Here is a 23,510-nt window from a genome sequence, read left to right as displayed (position 1 = left end):
AAACTTGTTCATAGACGGTAGCTTATTTAAACATCAAGCAGATATAGAGCAACAGTTTATTTGGAGTCGTGTCCACCTGATGAATGTAAAGGCTAATTTATGCTCAACATTAGATGCTTATATGGATAAGGATAGAGCCTCCGTTGCAGGTAATCAATGCAATTGGCCATCTTGCTTCCATTAAGCTTTGAGTAATGCCCTCCACTGATGATACACCATTGATTACAGTGGTTCCATTTTAAACTGGTGCAAAAACCATTAATCAGAGAGCTCGTTCTCAATCACAACCTGTCAAATACAACGTGGTCAGTGGCCTTTGATGCTGTAGTTACTCCTCGAAGCCTCACTTCTCGAAGCTGTCGTCTAATGCAGCAGTATAAAAGAGTGACAAGAGACCAAATCGAAGGATGGTCGTTGTTGTTCCTCCAGGATTCTGGAGCTAGTGTCCCAAGAGTCAAGATTGTTTTGTTTTTTTAAGTTATGTCATGTAAGTACGTTAAAATACGTAAATTAAAGAACCTACTTTAAGTTATGTGACTGAACAAAACTATTTTACCCCAAATGTGATCTTTTCCCAACCTGACCAATCCGCAACCTTTTCACAACATTAATAACAATCCCAAAGTCATCATTGTTTGTAAGCAGGCTTTATTTTGAAAGTCTAACCGGAAGTTACATATTTGTTATTGCTAACTTGACATGGAGCCCTTTAATGGCAGAGCTTCATAGTTTGGAGCTGAAGGTCAATGAACAAGCTGCTGTATATTTTGAGTTGGGAGTGAGAATGTGTTTGAACGGAACCAGTTCAAGAACCAGAGCGAAAAAAATGTGTAAAGTCTTGCATTTCCAGGATTTCACTGCTTGACCTTGAGCTCGACCTTGAAGGAAGAGCAGAGTCGATGAGATCCATACGAAGAAAATTGGTCAAAACCAGGAATTTGTCTCATTCAAAAGAAGCAACAGATAAGAAACACTTAAAGATATAAAGACATTAAAAAAACTAGTAATGCTCTCGATGGGCCAACGGTGATTTTAACTGATATTTAAGGACATTAATGCGATTATAACATCATGAAGCTAAGTAAGTACGCTCTGTAGGAGTAAAGTTGGAAACAGAATATATATGTAACAGTTTCTGACGTGATCTCTCAGCTCTCCTCTCCGTCTGTATGGAGAAGCTGCTGTAGGCCACTTTTCTGTCTCCGCTCAGGTAGGTTAAAGGGGCATCTGACACAAAAACAGTTGAATAAGTGAAGTGATGCTTTTAATCAGACCAGAATTACTCCTCCATGAATATGATTTGCTCTTTACACAGCCCTGCATTGAGCCCGGCCCCATCAGATGATCTCAGGAACGCAGAAAAACATCACGTGGCCACGAAAAGATTCGCCCGCCTTGCAGGAATACATTGTACTGCCACCCATCACCTAAGTGAAACCCTCCACTCTGCCTTAATTCAGTCTCAATGGTAAAACGCAGTCATTATGGTTGAAAAAAAAAAAAAAGTGGTCACATATTTTAATCAGATGGTTGGGGTCAGCTGGGGCGTGTGTGGGAGGAGCTACGTGTCTGCATCACCCGGTCAGGGCTCTGAAGGCAGCTTACTTTAGGATTAGGAGACAAATATTTCTGGTTTCTATCGAGAGGAATCAAAACAGTCTGTTGATGCTAAATGGACTGAAGGAGGCTTCAAAGAAAACCCAATGAAGTTAGTCAGTCTCCAGCGGGTTCCCACGTAGAGCCGATGGTTTTTGAAGGACTTCTTTGTGGCTCAGCAGCTGCAGCCAGACTCAGTCATCTTTCACAGCTTTCAGTTCGGCAATCTAGAAGTGTAATGATTGTTTTAACACATCATTTTACTTTGGAATATGTTTTTCCTTGCTTAGTGTATCCAGGCGTAATTGTTTAATTGGTTGTATTTTATGATCTTACAGAGTTTCCAGTGGAAGATATCAGCTGCCTTGTCTGGCCTCGGATTAGGGCTCAGACAGGATTCCTCTCACTGTGAAGAAAACTAACCACTGCAAAAGGTTTTACAAAGTTATCTGGGAAGTGTTCCCTTCTGTGGATACTTTCTACATGCTTCCTTCTGCGCAGTGATACAGTTTACTTCCCGACATGACACTGCACACAACAAGGTCTGGGCATTATCTCAAGTAACCACATCTGGAAAAAGACTGCTGTTGAGTTTTTCAAATCTATGTTTTGACTGTGACTGATATCTTCAAAAATCAGCGACTCACACCAGAACAACCGAGATGGAATGAACAGCACTGCAGGTAGGAGGAAAATTGTTTTTTTTTAGGGTGAACTGTCCCTTTATGAATGATTTCTTGTCTGCAGTGCATCCTGGTCCTGACTGAAAACAGAGTCATGACGCTGATCCACCTTGCAATGTGCTATTAAGATTAAATGGTGCCAGTAATAAACAGAGCATTTTTTTTTAGCATCTTTCAGCTCATTGTTTTGGTCTTTAGGTTATAATATGTCAGTGCTTACAGTTTTCTGTGCTGCCCTCTTGTGGGCAAGAATCAATTCAGGGTTGATTTTTTTCTTAGGCGACAATGCTTTATTAAACAGGAGCATTGTGACTTGGGTTTGAGCATCAAGAAAACTGAGAACCATGAAGAATTTCCCCTTAAAGCCACAAACTTCTTGGCTCATAACCCCCATCCTCTCACACATGTCTTCACTTGGCACCCCCTTCCTCAGCATTGTTGTTACTGTGATCCTCTGTCCTCCCTTCTTACATACCGATGTCTGGGCAAGACCCAACAGGCTCATGTGGCACTGCGATGACTATTTGTCAAAGACAGTTCTCTCCTGAGGAGCTGTGGGGTGCTATCATCGCCAGGTCTGATATTGTTTTCAATAGTGTGACCTGGGGCGTATTTCAAATCCTTTCATACCTCTTGTGTATCTGTTTTGGAATATCATAACAAACAATGACACCAGCAGAAAATATGCAAAGCCTTCAGTCATCTCCACCTCTGCAAAGTAACTTCTGACTGGTTTCTCTCCACTTACACACCTAAAGGTTAGAAAAGAGTCACTGTGAGGTGAAGGTGGCGTGTTTGTTCCCAGAGCAGCAAACGTTAAACAGCATTGTTCTGGGTAGTCAAAGCTTTTTCTATTTTAAGGATATACTCACCCAAAGAATCAAACCCAGTCATTATGTACTCAATTTCATGCTGATGGAAAGTCGGGTGAAGTTTTGTAGTCCACAAATCATTTCTGGCCAAAATGATGCAGCATCCTCCATCCTAAACAACTGAAGGAGACAGGGATGTAAACTGGCTCATACAGCAAATCCAGCATAATCCAAGTCTACTGAAGCCCAGAGATCCCAAATTGATTTGACAAGACATTATTTACACCCTCAACCTGCGGCTGAGCCTCTGAAACCGCACTTTTAATACTTTAAGCTTTGCAGCTACAGTGAATATTTCAGCCTTAAAAAAAGGGTGTAAATAACATCTTGTCAAATCAATTTGCGATCTCTGGGCTTCCATAGACTTGGAATATACCAGATAAGATGTATGGAGCAAATGTATGTTTATTTTTGTGTTATTTTTTATGTTATTTTCTTTCATTTGAAATAAGTGCCTATCTACTTCGGTTTGTTAGGCTTCAGACATGTTTTGTGGATGACGAAACTTGGCCTGACTTTCCATCAGCACGAGGCTAAGTACTGTTGGCAACAACTGAATTCAATTTTTAGTTGAACTTAACCTATAAAGGATAACAACAGCGTAGAAATACCTTTCGAATACAAGTAAATGTCCTACATTCATTTTCCAACTTATATAAAAGTAACAAATCAAATATACATTAAGCCACATTGTCTAACTTTTTATTTTTCAAGAATCATGTTGATGCTACAGTGTACACCATCATGGATCGTCAGATATTTCATATGTGAAATGGAAGACATCATCATATCAAATAATAAATAGTGTTTCTCATGTGATTAATTCATGTGAGGTATTCTTTATAATTCAAATCACATATTTGATGTATGAAAACATGAATTTCATATGAACTTTTAGGTTTGGGTCGAGGGCCTGCTCAGCCACACCTTAGTGGTGGTAATAAGAGTGGGGCAAGAGATGCTTCATGCCCCTTTTCATCTGTGTTTACAGACCTAACTTGTGCAAACAGAAACCATTATTAGGTTACATGCAGTCTTTGCCTGGTGTAGGTCCGTCTTCAAACAAACTAAACAATGTCAAACAATTTGTGAGTCATTTCAGCCTCTGACCCTCCCGTACCTTTAAATCCAGGTTACGTAGACGTCTTACACCTCATCGTTCAGGACTGATAACACATTAACAACACAGATATACCTGTGGCTCTGCTTTAAGCCGCTCAGTGTGTTTGTAACCGTATTGTGCAACAGGAATTCAACATGAATCAACAAGTACGTCTGAGGCACCTGCGATAGCTTTAATGAGAACAGAATATTGTAGGCTGCATGAATGTAGGACAGGTGCATCTGTCACGTTCCAGCTTCCAGAGGTAAAACCTGTATCTGAATCTGCATAAAAAAAAAAATGTTCAACTTTTTTTCTGCGGCCAAGAATCTCACAGTTTCCCCTCAGCTCAATGTTGCTATAATATAACTACACACTGCTATAAAAAGTACAAGTAGTAACCGTTACATGGGAGAGAATTTAGATTTAAAAGCTTGAAAAGTAAGGGATTGTATCTTTAATGTATCAAAAACTCAAAGCAAAGTCACGGTCCTGTCAAACTTTGCATACCGGATGGAAAATATACAAATATGTGTAAAGAAAGACAACATGCAAGGCCGTCAGACAGACTCTTAACAACCCTTCTTTCAGCTTTAACAGACAAATAATACTTGTTGGTTTAAATAAAACCTGTGTTGGTTTTATATCGTAAGGATACAACGGACACCCTGACCCAGTGTGCTTTATTATTTTTCCCACACTTTCTGTGTTGTTTCAAACCCTAAAATAAACATTTGTCTTTCATTATGTTTCATGCTTTAGTCCGTGTCCGTTTCAACACACCCTCCTCCCACACTCGTCTCATTTTACCGAAGATTATCATAGAAGTTTAAATGCTGAAAACGTGAAAAGACAAAAGTAAACTTGGCAAAACGAGGAAAAACTCAGAGTTCAGCAGGTGATGTGCAGCTTTGTGTGTAAACCGAAGAGATTTGACTCCACCTAGTGACAAACAGCGTCATCACAGGTTGAGGAAATGAAGGAGATGACACGACTGTACGTGCAGCGACCCACACAAACATGATAGGAAAACTTTGCATGAAGTGTGACTCTGCACATTAAATTCATATCATTCAATAAAAATACTTCATCAGGCATACAATCATGCCTAGGCATGATTGTAAGTTTCCCAAAAAGGGGATACTTCCTTGTGTTTGCCTCGTCATCCCCTCAGTATCAGATACCAGGAAGTGATAATATCTGTTACACGACTAACAAAGAAATCAAGGTTTTGAATGTCACCCGCGCTACAAAGAACCTGTTCAACTATGTTAGAAAAGTCCATGTTTTCACATTATTGGAGTATTTTGTTTTTGATGACTCACGGGTTAAAAACTTGAACTTTCACTTTTACTGCGCCACGCTGGTTCACAGCCTGTCTAGTCAGTTAGCAGCAACCACAGTAATACTTCCCCATCTATGGGTTTGATTTCTCCAAAATAAAAGCGTCATCACCACAAAAAGGTCAACTAAGAGTATAAAGTAGAAAAAAAAAAGTCAAATATTATCCGTCTCAGCTTATAAGAATTAAGGATTTGCTTCTTTTATGAGTTGAGTATGTTTGAGTTTTGGACTGTTTGTCAGACAAAACAAAACATTTCTCTACATTAACACTTTACTACTTATCCTTTTTATGACACATTTCCCAGAAACACAAAGTACTTCAGTTAAGAAGTTACAAACTTCCCCTCGCTTCACTGATTTACAGTCAAATATGTGGCAGGTGTTTCTTGTACATCTCACTAATGCTTCCCATCACCCAGTGACATCCATGCTGATAGTTCTGCTTTTATCTACAAAATGTTCAAGATGTCTGACATGAATGAAAAAAAAAAACACAAAAACACTGACAGCTACCATCACTTCTTCCCGTCTTTATTCAAGCATGTTTATGTTAACTGATATAAAAATGATTAATAACGCGTCCAATCACAATGTGCCAAACTACAGTGTTTCTAGATTGAAATCTTTAGTATAAATTGAAGAGTTTTTGTGATCTAAACAGTTTTGATTATTTTCATCTGATACATGTAAGGATTGTATGGATTATATGCTCATTCGTGCTCTAACAGTTTTGTGTGTGGATCGAATTTAAGCACCAGGACTTGTCGGGAGTTCTTCGGTCACCACGGGCTGGTAGATCTCAACATCTCTGTCAGCCTGCTGACACAGAACAAAGTTGCTTAAAGTAACAAAATCACACAAAAGCATAAACCTGTTAATCTTACTGTGTCAGAGTTGACTAAATGCATTTAATTTGTTCAATTGAAGACTTCATAATAGTCTTAATCATCTCATACGAACATTTTTAACTGTAAACCAGCTGTTACCACTTACACTGACCACCTACTGCGACCTCTACTAGTAAACTAAAACACACTTTTTTCCTCTGCCTGTGATCCAGTGGGTTAAACTTGATTCATACCTCGACTTCCTTCCTGGCCAGAGCCCTGATGCTGAGAACAGCAGTGCTAATACAGACACACAGCTGGAGAGCGGCCAGCACGATCAAGGTGATGTCCATGCTTGTCAACAGACGCTGACATAGACAAGAAACAAAACAGAAAGAACAAAATTCACTTTGATTCACTTTAATATTAAGTACTAGTTCCCAAACATTTGGGATAATGTATACAACTTAAAATATTTAACAAAGGTCCAGTTGTAAATGTATCATGAAACCACCTTTATCTTTTAAAAGCAAGCTTACCTGGGCAAAGTGTGCCACATATCTGCACCTGTCAGGAGGACCAGTAGAATCATAATATCCCCAGTCACACATCCACTCAACATTGCTTTCCCCGAGGTCAATGCCGTACAACACAATGCCAACAACGGCGAAGACGGATCCAATTATGTTCACCAACACAGAGATGCCCACCTGAGAGGAAAGACTCCATTATTCTTTGGACAGCGCTCCGACAAACTGTATGTTTGAGTCCTAAACCCTTTTAAGTATAGAATCCATAACATTTCTAACTTTATCTATCTGTTGAAATTATGCCTTTTTGGTCATTTAGACATTCAGTCGACGTCTTTCACGTTCATTTTCCTTACAGCTTTATTCAGATATGAGCAGACGTGTGAGTAATCAGCCACAAGAGGAAGCAGGAATCAGTGAGGGAGATGAAAATGTTTACGACAGCAAGGAAGAAGTGCTTTTGTACTTTCACATCCCCAGTTGATTTTTCTTTGTGAATCCACAACTTCACATTTTATCACACAATCTCATCAACACGTCGAAATTGGCTGCTGCTGATGATCTAGATATGAACAACATGTTACATTGCCTTCAGCCTACAATGAAGAGGTGCATGTCTAAAAAGGCCTTTAGTCTTTACTTACCAAGAAACGAGACAGGAACTGGCCGGCAAGAAGAGACACGACTCCTGCTGCGATGTACTGAAGAGAGGGTAGCGGACAGCTTGGTGAAATTAATCATTTAAAATGGACAATACGATACTTTACTTGTTTTGTGATGTTTTTGTGATAATAAATGGAAACAAATATATATAAATCCAGTAAATATTTCTATTAATTATTCCTCTTGAAGCAATGTTATTCTCTAGAAACTGTAGATTTCTATTCAGGGATTCCACAGCCATGAAATCCTGCTGGCATTTGAAAAAGTAAAGCATTGTAAAAACAAGTTTTGCTTCCAATCTAATATCAATACAACAATATCATTTACCACACCACCCAGCCAGTACGCAGCGCGCAAATAAGTAAAATCTTCAGGATGGTAGCTCACTCGTCCTGGCCCAAGTCCAATGTTGAACAGGCCCACCATGATCATTATCACCTGTAAAGGATTAAAAACTATTGAATCTCATTGTTTCACACTTGAACAACTTAACTTCTTCAAACCACCACTTAATGCTGCATGTGGATGCATAAATGTCTGATTCTCTCACCCCGAGCGCTGACACTACTTTGGTTTGCAGCAGCCCCTTTATCTCCGAGCAGCACTTTGCACTGTAGCAAAGACTCTTGAGGATTTGGCACAGCGGTGGTAACATGCTCTGACTGTCGGACGCCACCGTGACCACAGTCACTTCCTTGTGCCTGAAGGTAGTAACGGTCATCTCTCACACCTGCAACATGACACAGAGATTTTGGGACACATGGTTAGATAGATGGATGTACACACCTCTTATTAAAAGAGCAAAGAATAAAAATTACCATGTTACAACAGGGTCACACCTGCTGCTACCCCCATCAACATGTTCACTTTTCGACTACAGCTGGGCCTTAAAATAGTACTGCATTATTTTCAGGCAGTATTGTGGTAAATAATGTATACCTTGATGTTTTTTAATCTTCTCAAAAACACGATATAAATGTTCATACTGGACGACAAAATCAAATATCACAAAATCGTTTTACCAAAAGGGCCCTAGTGTGATATTGATACAGATATTGCAAAATTATTGTAGGGATGAAACGTTCACTTCCACAAAATATGAACACAGTGAGATTTCTGATAAAAACTGATGTGTTTTTAAGTATTAGAAAAAGTGGAACCACCTGGTAAGTTAATCGAATCGCATCACCTTACTTATGCCATATCACTACATAACAATATCCAAAATCTTAGACAATATATAGCCTCATAACAAGATAATAACATATATCATATATACTGCACAGCCCTACCTCCAACCATAGTCACCAACAACCACACAAAGACACAAAGCAACTACAAAGAGACACAAAACAACCACAGCGATTCAAAACAACCGGAAATAAACCGACATGACAACAAAGAGACAAAATGCGACCACAAAAATATGTATAACAACTGAAAAAGACACAAAAAAATCAAAGCGACACAAAAATTCGACTACATAGAGAACAAAACAACTGCAAACAAGATGCAAAACAACTACAAAGAGACACCAAACAACTACAAAGAGTCACAGAACAATACAAAGAGACGGAGAACGACCATACATTCTAAACAACTAGAAAGAGACATATGACTACAAAGAGACACAAGGTGACCACAAAAACATGTAAAGCAACCGAACTGTTAGATAGAAAAAAAAACAACCTTGTTCACTATTTTCTGTCATTTCATAAGATAAGGACATGCTCAGCAGATTAATCCGTAATGAAAATAATCACTAGTTGCAGCTAGATTACACTTGAGCCCAAGTTAAGAGGCTTTATTTACCACAGTTGTGAATCCTGTATATTGTGTGGAAATTAAAACAAGTGCAAGTTGAGGACTCACAGTTAAATCAGCCAGCAGATATTTGAGGTATGTGACACCTGTGATAAGGTGTTCCTTTAACAAAAGGTGTGAGGTTCATGTGGGATCGCTGCACTTCTTGTGTTTCTCTTCTCAACCTTTGATCTTGAAGCTGACACAAACAGGATGTGATTAAAAATAAAGAATTCTCTCAAAAGTGAGGATTCAGAGTTCAATTAATTAATATAAATGTGTGGAAGCTGAGCACCCATGAAGGTCTGATCCTGGTCCAAACAAGCAGGTTGTGTTCAGCCCAAGTAAGAAACATGAGCACAACAATTATAGTTGAACTTAACAATTGGGCAGTATTGACCGGATGATGTATATCATCCGGTCAATACTGCCCAATATAAGTAGGAATTGTGTGTTTTTTGTGTGGATCACTCACCTGGTCTGTGGCTGAAGACTACTTGAAACTGCGACGATCAGTTTGTCACCGTGAGTCCAGCAGCGGCTCCAACAATGATACTTCCTGCATTCTGTTTGATTTCTTCAAAATAAAAGCGTCATCATCAAATTTAACTCTTAAACTCCATTTGCTAAAAACACAATACCTGACTGCGGTGGATCCTTTACTTGAGTATATAGATACATCACGGTGTTAGTACATATTATTACTGACCTGCAATCCTAAATTACAATTAGTTTTACTAACATCTGTGTTCATTTAAAAGTAAAAGTATATTACCAAGGAAGTAACTATTATTATTGTAGTTTCTTCATCCTGACTTGGTGATATTGGTGGAAATTATGATTGAAAAAATATAATACTAAACTGATTTCATGTAGCTCACTTAGGCTATTTGGATTTCTAATGTGTTATGTATTTATTTTGAGGCAAGACAATGCTCTTTTTTTAATAGCTTCCATGTCATGTGACCCAGTGACTGCAGACCAATGCCAAATTGTATTACTGCATGCGACAAATAAGACACACCTGTTTTTATTAAATGTTCGTGTTTCCTCTCTTTTATATGAATATTTATCATGAAAATTCTGAATTTCGTTTCAATAGGTTCCATGTCATGTGACCCAGTGACTCCAAACCAATGCCGAATTGTATTACTACAAGAGCCACACAGGACACATCTCTTTTTAATGGATTTAACTGCTTATTCTATATTATATCAATACTTTTTATCACAATTCAGCAGTTATTTTTCAAGTTTCCATGTCATGTGACTCAAAAACAATGCTGAATCTTGTTACTAAGCTGCTGAAAAAAATGAAGAATTTTCACGATAACTATTTTTATAGAATAGAAGTGAAAATACACTCAATTTCCACTGTAAAACATTCATTGGACAACTTTCACGACATGTTTTATTCAAGTGAGTTTATTTCAAAAGATTAATTTCACCAGCAGAAAAAAACACTGTGATTGGCAATTGCAATAAATTGTAGTGTCTTTTTTTCAATTACTTTCTGCAAGTGTACTGTGTGTAGAAGTACAAGTATTACAATGATGTGCAGCTTATTGTCAGTCATGCTGAAATGATTTTAGGTACCAGGATTCATCAGGACGACTTCCTTCAACTGTGGCCCCTGATCTTCAACATCTTTGCAACCCTGTTTGGACAAAAAAAGCAAACACAGGATAAACTTGAGAACTCTACGGGTATTAAACAATGCATTAAATGCAGCTGCTGCTAGTTGTATACTGACAACAATATCTATTTCTGTTCTTCCTACTGCTATTGTAGCTTCTCCAGCTGCTTTACTGCTTTTAATATTCAGTTTGAACTTCCTGAAAACCTCCCTGTCATCTAATACATTATAATGTATTATCTTCTTGGCTCATACCTCTTCCTTTGGCATCCCACTGGCCAACGCCTTGATGCCCAGATAAGCAACCCTAATACTGACAAAGAGCTGAATAACAGACATGGCGATCATCGTGGTGTCCATGGAAGTCAGCAAAGTCTGATGGATGAGAAATTCAGTTAAGAGTAGAAACATTTACATGATTATTTAAACTCGTTTTCACTCCTGCAATTCAGTGCAGAGACGCTTGCAAACTGAAAGTAGTTCAGTAAATTGACTCAGCTACAAATTTGAGGTAATTACTTTCTCTGAGTACTTTTGTTCCACTACATTTATACAGACAGCACCAGCATTCTACTTTTACTCCACTACTTTTACTTGAGGTTAAGTTACAGGTTTCTTTACAAATTGAGATATTTGAATACAAAACAAGTGCTTATAGAATGTGATACATTGTTATAAAAATAAACAGCATTGTCGACAACAGAGCTGAAAAATAGTTTATTAGTAAGTTGACAGAAAACCTTTTCACTTCTAATAATCATTTAAGTCATTTTCTTTCCCTCTTTTGCTTTTCAAATGTGAAGATCTGCTGCTTTTCCTCTTTATCATTTTAACAATTTGGATTTATATTGAAAAAATTTGAATTTGTTCCTTTAAGTTGGACAAACAAGGCATCACTTAAGAACCTGGGTAATTGTGAGGACATTAGCAGATGAATCCATGATGAATATAACTATTAATTTTACACTAGTCACAGGGGCCATTTTTCTGCAATGAGTACATTCACTTTTAATACTTTAAGTACATTTTCCTGAATCATACAGTTACATTTCAATGCATGACTTTTACTTGTAATATAATATTTTCACAGTATGATATTATTCCTAAAAAGGAAGTGGATGACAAGGTTTTGTTTTTGTGGTGCACAGAGATGCTTCATTCCTCCTCAATTCCTCCTCAGTACTCATCTATAAAAGGCGATTTCATTAATTACCTATCTGACCTGGATAAGTCCAACTCCAACATAGTGACAGGTATTAAGAAAAACTATAATTATCATGAACAAAAAGGCAATCTTCATAATGAGGCGTATAAGACACTACTTTAAGTTCTGTGCATTATGTTAAAGTAAAGTCTCTCTACCTGGCCATAGAGCGCCACATTTATGCAGTTGTCCTCGTAATAATCGGTATCGTTCCAGCTCTGGTCACACATCCAGAGGAGAGAGGCGGTTGACAGGTCTACAACATACAGCGCAACGGCGGTGATGGCAAAGATGGCTCCAGAGACGTTCATAAACACAGTGAAGCCAACCTGAGAGGAAAGAAGACACATCATCACACTCACAGTGCAGTGTGGATGTCCTTTAATGCGACTTACAGGTTTACTCGACTTACCAAGCAGGAAGAAGGAAACTGTCCGGCCACAATGGAAAAGATTCCAGTTACGATGAACTGAAGATGAAAGCAGACAGCTCGTATCAGCCACAATGAAGAAGAAACTTTATTTGTTTGAATAAATATCACCAAGAGCTGTTTTTGTTATGGATACACAACTGTAATGTCACATAACGGCCATTAAAGGAGCTATATCAGAGTGATATTCTCTCACGGTCATATAAGCACAATAATATCATTTTACCACAGCACCCAGCCAGTAAGCGGCTCCCAAACTGGCCAAATCCCCGGGGTTGGTGCTCGTTCGTCCTGGCCCAAGTCCAATGTTGAACAGGCCCACTACGATCTGAATAGCCTGTAAAAGATTCAGAACAATGCAATCTCAACATCTTAAACATTCAGAGTTGAAACCTGTATTTGAATTCATTCATTCTAGTTCCTCTCACCCCAAAAGCTGGAGCGATGCTGGTGTCCATCAGCCCTCGGTACACCGAGCAGCTCGATGGACGGAAGCAAGCAGCCTTCAGGATCCGGCTCAGTGGTGGAAACATGTTCGTACTGTCAGCTGCCACAGAGATGACTGTCACTCGTTTGGTTCTGGTGACACAGTCCACCTCTCACACCTGAAACATAAAATGTCTGAATTTGATTTCTTTTTTTTTCCTCTGGTACGGATTGGTGCGTCTCCTCTTCTCCAAGTCAGTGCTGTAGGATCATGGTGCTTTTTGACTTTTGATTGAAGGTCTTAAAGGATAAGTTCACCCAAAAATGTAAATCAGACAGTATCTACTCACCCCCATGCTGATGGAAGCATTTCTGGAGCTTCGCAGCCAAACAGTGATGTTATTCTCCTAAACAATTGGAGTAGATGGGGACTTGGGCACGTCTACAACAGCCCAAAGATCCCAAATTGATTTTAAAAAGATGCTATTCATTAACCAGATTTTAGATGGAGATGATTTTTTCTTAAATTTTGGGTGAATTTATCCTTTAAGTCGCTCATTTTGCTGTGCATGTGTCTGTGTTTGAGGGTTGAACAGGTCAGCGTTTGAATGTGCTGAAGTCTCAGTAAAGTAAAGTAAACAGAGTCACTGGTATCGACCAACAACCCTATCAAATCCAAATATGAAGAGGTATTACAGCCGTGGTTTTGCTTTAAGGAAGCGAGATTAAACTTATTGTCCCTCGCTTGAAGCTCTTTATTCAGTAACTCTGAAATATGCTGCAGTGGCTTGACCTGCCAAAGTAAAAGCACTGTTTGTTACAGTTGGAGGTGCTTCACCTACAGCAAATTGTAATCATTCACAATTAATTACAAATATGTATCATATTGTCATGAGGTGTCCTTAAACTATTAAACTAAAACTAAAAATGTAGTTTAATTTGAATCTATGGAAACTTTTGCAAAGACGTACAAAAAAACAAGGTTTCTTCATGTGGTTGGGTTGTTTAGTTTTTCCTTTTCTGGAAATCTTTTCTGAGTATCTTTGAAATGCTGCATTTTCTTTAGATTTCCTCTAAACCACTTTTTCAGCTTTCACAAAACTCACCTCACTCACACAGACAACAGGAACAATATAACATAATACAAACTTGCAAGCTTTACTATTCGAAAGTATCCATAACATCCAGTTCAGAGCTTATTCAACATGTTTTCATCTTACGAAATTCACATGAGAACACCTGAGAACTCACCTGGTGATGATTCACTGCTGTTGTGTCTTCAGGCTGGTCACTCTGCCAGCAGCAAAAAATGTAACTTCCCACAAGGCCATTCAAATTGTTTTCAAAATAAAAGTCACATTTCCCCCCAAAAGCAAAGCAGTGATGCTGGAAGGAGCTGTTGAGCAGCATTTAAGGTAATATTAAGTAGGGGAGAGGCACAAGTTATTGTTTAAAGTTTGAAGAATGCGTTGCATTTGTCAAATACTATGACATAATGGAGGTCAGCTACTTCCTGTTTTAAACGTCGCTATATACAAAGTACTTAAAAGGAAAAGCATTTCCTGATTTTATCTGATTAGTATGATTATTATATTGTCTTACCTTTGTTGTCGTTTATTGTTTATTATTTAGTTAGTTTAATTAATAACTTGAATTTATATTTATTTTACTTTTTTTGTGGTTTATTAGGGCCCCACTACTATCAGTGCAAGGACCCTATTGTTTCAACGTGTTCATCTCTGACAGGAAGTGCATGTTTGGCAGGCTAATCATACCCCAAAACTCACCAAACTGCAAACTATTATACTGGACGCCTGAACACCTGTTGTATCGAGCTCTGTTTCCTCGTCGAGGTTTGTTTCCCCTGGTCCCGCCCCCATCCGAAATGGCCTGGGACAACAGCACATATGTTTGTGCTTTATGTCTTTATTAACACAACCAACTACTGTTATTTCTATTGATACAACATATTATATTTGTGAGAGACATACCGAGGGCGGCTGTAGCTCAGTGGGTAGAGCTGGTAGACCAGTGATCGGAAGGTTGCTGGTTTGAATCCCCGGCTCCCCTGGGGCGGGACTGAGCTACATGTTGAAGTATCCTTGAGCAAGATACTGAACCCCAGAATTGCTCCTGATGTGCAGTTGGCACCCTGTGGGACAGCCACTGCCATCAGTAAGGGTCCTGCGACTCATTCAGGGTGTACCCTGGTCTTCGCCCATGAGTAGAACTGGATTTGGCCCCAGTAAGCCCCACAACCCCCCAGGGGGATAAAAAGCGGCAACATCCCGCGACCCTCACGGAAAAAGCAGAAAACGAAAACGAAATGAGCTTTTGGAACAAAATGTGCTCATTCATTTATAGGCGGATGTAAATCGCTATCTTATCATATTTGTCTTAAATCCAGTTCCAATATAGCAGGTAAAGCACATCCTGACAGCTTGGAATGGTACTGTCAGATACCGTTCCCCCTCTGGTCAGTATGAAAGGAGGCTCACACATCTTTCAAATTCATACTCCTGACTTCTTTCCCAACACCAGACAAGTCCTGTGATTTTCAGGCAGATATCATTAAATTTGACCATTTAAACAGGGGGAACGCATCCTGACAGCTTGGAATATTACTGTCAGATACTGTTCCCCCTCTGTTCAGTATGAAAGGAGGCTCACACATCCTTCAAATTCATACTCCCGACTTCTTTACCAACAACAGACAAGTCCTGTGAATTTCAGGCTGATATCATTAAATTTGACCATCTAAACAGGGGGAACGCATCCTGACAGCTTGGAATATTACTGTCAGATACTGTTCCCCCTCTGTTCAGTATGAAAGGAGGCTCACACATCTTTCAAATTCATACTCCTGACTTCTTTCTCAACAACAGACAAGTCCTGTAGTTTTCAGGCTGATATAATTAAATCTGACCATTTAAACAGGGGGAACGCATCCTGACAGCTTGGAATGTTACTGTCAGATACTGTTCCCCCTCTGTTCAGTATGAAAGGAGGCTCACACATCTTTCAAATTCATACTCCTGACTTCTTTCCCAACAACAGACAAGTCCTGTGAATTTCAGGCTGATATCATTAAATTTGACCATTTAAACAGGGGGAACGCATTCTGACAGCTTGGAATATTACTGTCAGATACTGTTCCCCCTCTGTTCAGTATGAAAGGAGGCTCACACATCCTTCAAATTCATACTCCTGACTTCTTTCCCAACAACAGACAAGTCCTGTGATTTTCAGGCTCATATATTTAAATTTGACCATTTAAACAGGGGGAACGCATCCTGACAGCTTGGAATATTACTGTCAGATACTGTTCCCCCTCTGTTCAGTATGAAAGGAGGCTCACACATCTTTCAAATTCATACTCCTGACTTCTTTCCAACAACAGACACGTCCTGTGATTTTCAGGCGGATATCATTCAATTTGACCATTTAAACAGGGGGAACGCATCCTGACAGCTTGGAATATTACTGTCAGATACTGTTCCCCCTCTGTTCAGTATGAAAGGAGGCTCACACATCCTTCAAATTCATACTCCTGACTTCTTTTCCAACAACAGACAAGTTCTGTGATTTTCAGGCGGATATCATTAAATTTGACCATTTCAACAGGGGGAACGCATCCTGACAGCTTGGAATATTACTGTCAGATACTGATCCCCCTCTGTTCAGTATGAAAGGAGGCTCACACATCCTTCAAATTCATACTCCTGACTTCTTTCCCAACAACAGACAAGTCCTGTGATTTTCAGGCGGATATCATTAAATTTGACCATTTCAACAGGGGGAACGCATCCTGACAGCTTGGAATATTACTGTCAGATACTGTTCCCCCTCTGTTCAGTATGAAAGGAGGCTCACACATCTTTCAAATTCATACTCCTGACTTCTTTCCCAACAACAGACAAGTCCTGTAGTTTTCAGGCTGATATAATTAAATCTGACCATTTAAACAGGGGGAACGCATCCTGACAGCTTGGAATGTTACTGTCAGATACTGTTCCCCCTCTGTTCAGTATGAAAGGAGGCTCACACATCTTTCAAATTCATACTCCTGACTTCTTTCCCAACAACAGACAAGTCCTGTGATTTTCAGGCTGATATCATTAAATTTGACCATTTAAACAGGGGGAACGCATTCTGACAGCTTGGAATATTACTGTCAGATACTGTTCCCCCTCTGTTCAGTATGAAAGGAGGCTCACACATCCTTCAAATTCATACTCCTGACTTCTTTCCCAACAACAGACAAGTCCTGTGATTTTCAGGCTCATATATTTAAATTTGACCATTTAAACAGGGGGAACACATCCTGACAGCTTGGAATATTACTGTCAGATACTGTTCCCCCTCTGTTCAGTATGAAAGGAGGCTCACACATCTTTCAAATTCATACTCCTGACTTCTTTTCCAACAACAGACACGTCCTGTGATTTTCAGGCGGATATCATTCAATTTGACCATTTAAAAAGGGGGAACGCATCCTGACAGCTTGGAATATTACTGTCAGATACTGTTCCCCCTCTGTTCAGTATGAAAGGAGGCTCACACATCCTTCAAATTCATACTCCTGACTTCTTTCCCATCAACAGACAAGTCCTGTGATTTTCAGGCTCATATATTTAAATTTGACCATTTAAACAGGGGGAACACATCCTGACAGCTTGGAATATTACTGTCAGATACTGTTCCCCCTCTGTTCAGTATGAAAGGAGGCTCACACATCTTTCAAATTCATACTCCTGACTTCTTTTCCAACAACAGACACGTCCTGTGATTTTCAGGCGGATATCATTCAATTTGACCATTTAAAAAGGGGGAACGCATCCTGACAGCTTGGAATATTACTGTCAGATACTGTTCCCCCTCTGTTCAGTATGAAAGGAGGCTCACACATCTTTCAAATTCATACTCCTGACTTCTTTCCCATCAACAGACAAGTCCTGTGATTTTCAGGCTCATATATTTAAATTTGACCATTTAAACAGGGGGAACGCATCCTGACACCTTGGAATGTTACTGTCAGATACCGTTCCCCCTCTGTTCAGTATGAAAGGAGGCTCACACATCTTTCAAATTCATACTCCTGACTTCTTTTCCAACAACAGACACGTCCTGTGATTTTCAGGCGGATATCATTCAATTTGACCATTTAAACAGGGGGAATGCATCCTGACAGCTTGGAATATTACTGTCAGATACTGTTCCCCCTCTGTTCAGTATGAAAGGAGGCTCACACATCCTTCAAATTCATACTCCTGACTTCTTTCCCAACAACAGACAAGTCCTGTGATTTTCAGGCGGATATCATTAAATTTGACCATTTCAACAGGGGGAACGCATCCTGACAGCTTGGAATATTACTGTCAGATACTGTTCCCCCTCTGTTCAGTATGAAAGGAGGCTCACACATCTTTCAAATTCATACTTCTGACTTCTTTCCCATCAACAGACAAGTCCTGTGATTTTCAGACGGATATCATCAAATTTGACCATTTAAACAGGGGGAACGCATCCTGACAGCTTGGAATATTACTGTCAGATACTGTTCCCCCTCTGGTCAGTATGAAAGGAGGCTCACACATCTTTCAAATTCATACTCCTGACTTCTTTCCCATCAACAGACAAGTCCTGTGATTTTCAGGCTCATATATTTAAATTTGACCATTTAAACAGGGGGAACGCATCCTGACAGCTTGGAATATTACTGTCAGATACTGTTCCCCCTCTGTTCAGTATGAAAGGAGGCTCACACATCCTTCAAATTCATACTCCTGACTTCTTTCCCATCAACAGACAAGTCCTGTGATTTTCAGGCTCATATATTTAAATTTGACCATTTAAACAGGGGGAACGCATCCTGACACCTTGGAATGTTACTGTCAGATACTGTTCCCCCTCTGTTCAGTATGAAAGGAGGCTCACACATCCTTTAAATTCATACTCCTGACTTCTTTCCCAACAACAGACAAGTCCTTTGATTTTCAGGCTCATTTATTTGAATTTGTCCATTTAAACAGGGGGAACGCATCCTGACAGCTTGGAATATTACTGTCAGATACCGTTCCCCCTCTGTTCAGCATGAAAGGAGGCTCACACATCTTTCAAATTCATACTCCTGACTTCTTTTCCAACAACAGACAAGTCCTGTGATTTTCAGGCTGATATCATTAATTTTGACCATTTAAACAGGGGGAACGCATCCTGACAGCGTGGAATATTACTGTCAGATACTGTTCCCCCTCTGTTCAGTATGAAAGGAGGCTCACATATCCTTCCAATTCATACTCCTGACTTCTTTCCCAACAACAGACAAGTCCTGTGAATTTCAGACGGATATCATTAAATTTGACCATTTAAACAGGGGGAACGCATCCTGACAGCTTGGAATATTACTGTCAGATACTGTTCCCCCTCTGTTCAGTATGAAAGGAGGCTCACACATTCTTCAAATTCATACTCCTGACTTCTTTCCCATCAACAGACAAGTCCTGTGATTTTCAGGCTCATATATTTGAATTTGTCCATTTAAACAGGGGGAACGCATCCTGACAGCTTGGAATATTACTGTCAGATACCGTTCCCCCTCTGTTCAGCATGAAAGGAGGCTCACACATCTTTCAAATTCATACTCCTGACTTCTTTTCCAACAACAGACAAGTCCTGTGATTTTCAGGCTGATATCATTAATTTTGACCATTTAAACAGGGGGAACGCATCCTGACAGCGTGGAATATTACTGTCAGATACTGTTCCCCCTCTGTTCAGTATGAAAGGAGGCTCACACATCTTTCAAATTCATACTCCTGACTTCTCTCCCAACAACAGACAAGTCCTGTGATTTTCAGGCTCATATATTTAAATTTGACCATTTAAACAGGGGGCACGCATCCTGACAGCTTGGAATATTACTGTCAGATACTGTTCCCCCTCTGTTCAGTATGAGAGGAGGCTCACACATTCTTCAAATTCATACTCCTGACTTCTTTCCCAACAACAGACAAGTCCTGTGATTTTCAGGCTCATATATTTGAATTTGTCCATTTAAACAGGGGGAACGCATCCTGACAGCTTGGAATATTACTGTCAGATACTGCTCCCCCTCTGTTCAGCATGAAAGGAGGCTCACACATCTTTCAAATTCATACTCCTGACTTCTTTTCCAACAACAGACAAGTCCTGTGATTTTCAGGCTGATATCATTAATTTTGACCATTTAAACAGGGGGAACGCATCCTGACAGCGTGGAATATTACTATCAGATACTGTTCCCCCTCTGTTCAGTATGAAAGGAGGCTCACACATCTTTCAAATTCATACTCCTGACTTCTCTCCCAACAACAGACAAGTCCTGTGATTTTCAGGCTCATATATTTAAATTTGACCATTTAAACAGGGGGCACGCATCCTGACAGCTTGGAATATTACTGTCAGATACTGTTCCCCCTCTGTTCAGTATGAAAGGAGGCTCACATATCCTTCAAATTCATACTCCTGACTTCTTTCCCAACAACAGACAAATCCTGTGATTTTCAGAACCGATTCATAAACTTCAGAAAATCGATTTTTTTAATCAACGTTCCCCGTCTCTCTGTGCGCCCCCACGGGCTTCCGTACACAGTGTTGCAGCAAGTTTGAGAGAAAAAAGACGAGGCACAACTCTACTGTGAAGAGGAAAAGGCAACTAGCCTAAGCTTTTATTTGGGCAATTTTACATACCTGCAAACTTGACGCTTTTCTGCGAGGGGGGTGGGAGACATGGACGGGACATGGACCAGAGATTATCAGTGAATTGCCTGCGAACATGTGTGCGCCTGAAGGGAGCATTGAATTCAATAAAAACAACTTTTCTAAAATCTCTACAATTCATTTTCAAGACATGTGGATGATGCTGAGGTGAGGCTACTGACTGGAGGATGAAGGTAAAGTACGTTGCATTCTCTGTCAGAAAGACAACAAATTTGTCTTCAAAATAAGAGATTTACAATGCACCCCATTGGAGTTTAGAACTGGGTTCTTAGCAGGGGGCTTTTAATTTGAAAGTAGTGACCGTTAGTAGCTTGCCGCTACAACAACAAGCAAACAGCGAAGACAGCTACAGAGACCGAGGAGACGCTAGCATCTCCTGGATCTCAGCGGCTGTCCAGTTGCTCATCTTGACGACGTCCGCAGATGAAGTGATGGACTGACTGCTGTGATCAGCTGTTTCCTGGTTTTAAAACTCCCCGGTTGTGGGGCGCACAACAGTGCCGGTCAGCCACACCTCCGCCCACCTCACGCAATTTCCGGCATATCGACGTCTCGGATTTAGATCGCAAAAGAGTTGCATAAAAGTGTACCCTCCGAGGTGGCAAATTGGCGGACCAGGACAGACCCCCAATTTACCGGCTTCTGTCTAAATCCGCGGACCGAGCCACAAAAAGTATGGTCAAATTGGCGGCTGGGACCACAGAACTGACAGCTGAAGTTCAAGCTGGATACTGGAGCTCAAGCCAGCATAATCCCTGCCACTGCCTTTGCCACACTCATGCATGACGGCAGGCCAGTTACATATGCATCAAAGCTGCTTAATAAGACAGAGCAGAATTACGCCCAAATAGAGAAGGAACTGTATGCAGTTTTATTTGGGTGTAGGAGGTTTCACGAGTACCTCTATGGGCGAAATGTAACCGTGGAGTCAGACCACAAACCACTGGAGGCCATACTCCGAAAACCACTAGCCATTGCACCACCACGTTTACAGCGCATGATGCTGGCACTGCAGAAATACAGCATCACTCTCATCCACAAGCCGGGCAAGGAAATCCCGGTGGCCGACACATTGTCCAGGAAGTCCATGGATGATGAGGACAGCTCACTATCTGAAGCTATGGAGACTCAGATACACACAATGATCAGTGCAGCACCTGTAAGCGCAGACAGGATGAATGACATCAGAACAGCAACTACTCAAGACGAGCAACTGTCCACTCTCAAGCAGGTCATCTGGTCAGGCTGGCTGGAGACCAGAAAAAAGTGTCACCCACATGTCAGTGAGTATTGGAACCACCGTGATGAAATCACTGAGGCTGATGGCATCCTTCTAAAAGGTGAGAAGATAATCATTCCACACAGCCTCAGACCTCACATGCTACGCTGCATACACACTGGACACTTTGGAGTGGAGAAAAGTAAGCACAGAGCACGGGACGTTATGTTTTGGCCATGCATGAGTCAGCAGATAGAGGATATGGTTAAACAATGTGACATCTGCCAAATACACCGCAGCGCCAACACAAAGGAGCCCATGCTCTCACATGAGATTCCAGAGAACCCATGGGAGACTGTAGGAGCAGACCTATTCTCATGGAACTCAGAGAACTATATTGTGATCTGTGACTACCTCAGCAGGTACTTTGAGGTGGAACGCCTAACACACATCACCACCACTGCTGTCATTCACAGAATGAAAGCAGTATTTGCAAGGCATGGCATCCCAAAAAAAGTGATTAGTGACAACGGGCCATGCTACCGCTCACATGAGTTTAAACAGTTTGCAGACTCGTGGGGATTCCAGCATGTCACCTCAAGCGCACATTATCCGCAGAGCAACGGCCTTGCAGAAAAGACACTTCAGACTGCAAAGCAGATCTTCACCAAGGCCAAGGAGGACAAGAGAGACCCATACCTCAGCCTGCTGGAGTACAGAAACACTCCAGTTGATGGACTCAAATCACCAGCTCAAATCCTGATGTGTCGCAGGCTACACCTCATCCTTCCCAACACAACTCAACAACTACGACCTCAGGTAACCCCCCAGGACACTGTACGAGCAAGGAGAGAGAGCTGCCAACAGCACCAAAAAGAGCACTACAGCAGATCTACAAAACCCCTATCCCCACTACATGCCGGGGCACCCATCCGTTTCCAGCAAGGAGATGGCACATGGAAACCAGCAACAGTCATTCAACCAGCTGAAACACCACGTAGCTACCACATCAGAACTGGCGATGGACAGACTTTCAGGCGCAACCGACGTCATCTGATCAGCAACCACACACCTGGCATACAGCAGCCAGAGATCAGTGAGGACGAAGCTGGACGAGACACAGAAAATGACCAGCAACAACCTGTGTCTGTGAGTGAGCCAGATCACTCTGGGCCTTATCCTACCAGATATGGCCGTGTGATTAAGCCAAGGAAAGCCTTTGACTTATAAACTTTCTAAAAAAAAAAATGTATGTAATGTTGCTGTAAAAAGAAAAAATTATATTGCATTTTGAATGAAAATTTATTTGAATATGCGTTTAAATGAAAATGAATGAATTTTAACTTATGTTTTGAAAAAATGTTCTTGCAAGAATAAGGCACATTTATTTACAAATGTTCTGTTGCCATGTTTAG

At 40.5% G+C, this 23,510-nt stretch overlaps 2 protein-coding genes across 5 annotated transcripts; both read right to left on the bottom strand.

The window, feature by feature from the left end:
- Nucleotides 1-6,107: 6,107 nt before the first annotated feature.
- LOC115566868 (uncharacterized) lies at nucleotides 6,108-10,023 on the bottom strand. Of its 3 annotated transcripts, XM_030392904.1 has the most exons (8): nucleotides 9,896-9,944; nucleotides 9,490-9,619; nucleotides 8,168-8,347; nucleotides 7,945-8,055; nucleotides 7,599-7,655; nucleotides 6,964-7,134; nucleotides 6,679-6,792; nucleotides 6,108-6,416 (listed from the first exon to the last, which is right to left on the bottom strand). In XM_030392904.1, the coding sequence occupies exons 3-8, from the start codon at nucleotides 8,336-8,338 to the stop codon at nucleotides 6,345-6,347; spliced, it is 696 nt and encodes a 231-aa protein (XP_030248764.1). In that variant the 5' UTR covers nucleotides 8,339-8,347; nucleotides 9,490-9,619; nucleotides 9,896-9,944; the 3' UTR covers nucleotides 6,108-6,344. The 3 variants fall into 3 exon arrangements, with proteins under 3 accessions (XP_030248764.1, XP_030248763.1, XP_030248765.1); XM_030392903.1 differs by lacking the exon at nucleotides 9,490-9,619 and having other exon boundaries at nucleotides 9,896-10,023; XM_030392905.1 differs by lacking the exon at nucleotides 9,490-9,619 and having other exon boundaries at nucleotides 6,108-6,413; nucleotides 9,896-10,023.
- An 805-nt stretch (nucleotides 10,024-10,828) lies between these two features.
- LOC115566869 (uncharacterized) lies at nucleotides 10,829-13,482 on the bottom strand. 2 transcript variants are annotated; one of them, XM_030392907.1, is made up of 7 exons: nucleotides 13,466-13,482; nucleotides 13,118-13,294; nucleotides 12,916-13,026; nucleotides 12,672-12,728; nucleotides 12,418-12,588; nucleotides 11,311-11,430; nucleotides 10,829-11,076 (listed from the first exon to the last, which is right to left on the bottom strand). In XM_030392907.1, exons 2-7 carry the CDS (start codon nucleotides 13,220-13,222, stop codon nucleotides 11,008-11,010), a joined length of 633 nt encoding a protein of 210 aa, XP_030248767.1. In that variant the 5' UTR covers nucleotides 13,223-13,294; nucleotides 13,466-13,482; the 3' UTR covers nucleotides 10,829-11,007. The 2 variants fall into 2 exon arrangements, with proteins under 2 accessions (XP_030248767.1, XP_030248768.1); XM_030392908.1 differs by lacking the exon at nucleotides 13,466-13,482 and having other exon boundaries at nucleotides 13,118-13,312.
- Between the last annotated feature and the right edge of the window lie 10,028 nt (nucleotides 13,483-23,510).

Source organism: Sparus aurata, chromosome 17, assembly GCF_900880675.1.
Source record: "Sparus aurata chromosome 17, fSpaAur1.1, whole genome shotgun sequence".
Lineage (NCBI taxonomy): Eukaryota > Metazoa > Chordata > Actinopteri > Spariformes > Sparidae > Sparus > Sparus aurata.
This window is presented reverse-complemented; position numbering and strand designations above follow the sequence as displayed.

Coding starts and splice junctions, on each gene's coding strand:
- LOC115566869 (XM_030392907.1), bottom strand. CDS start 13,222: ATGTTTCCACCACTGAGCCGGATCCTGAAGGCTGCTTGCTTCCGTCCA. Junction 12,729..12,915: donor CTTACTGGCTGGGTGCTGTG/GTAAAATGATAT, acceptor TTTCATCTTCAG/TTCATCGTAACTGGAATCTT. Junction 12,589..12,671: donor AGTTTCCTTCTTCCTGCTTG/GTAAGTCGAGTA, acceptor CTTTCCTCTCAG/GTTGGCTTCACTGTGTTTAT.
- LOC115566868 (XM_030392903.1), bottom strand. CDS start 8,338: ATGACCGTTACTACCTTCAGGCACAAGGAAGTGACTGTGGTCACGGTG. Junction 7,656..7,944: donor CGTACTGGCTGGGTGGTGTG/GTAAATGATATT, acceptor CCCTCTCTTCAG/TACATCGCAGCAGGAGTCGT. Junction 6,793..6,963: donor ATGTGGCACACTTTGCCCAG/GTAAGCTTGCTT, acceptor TGTCTATGTCAG/CGTCTGTTGACAAGCATGGA.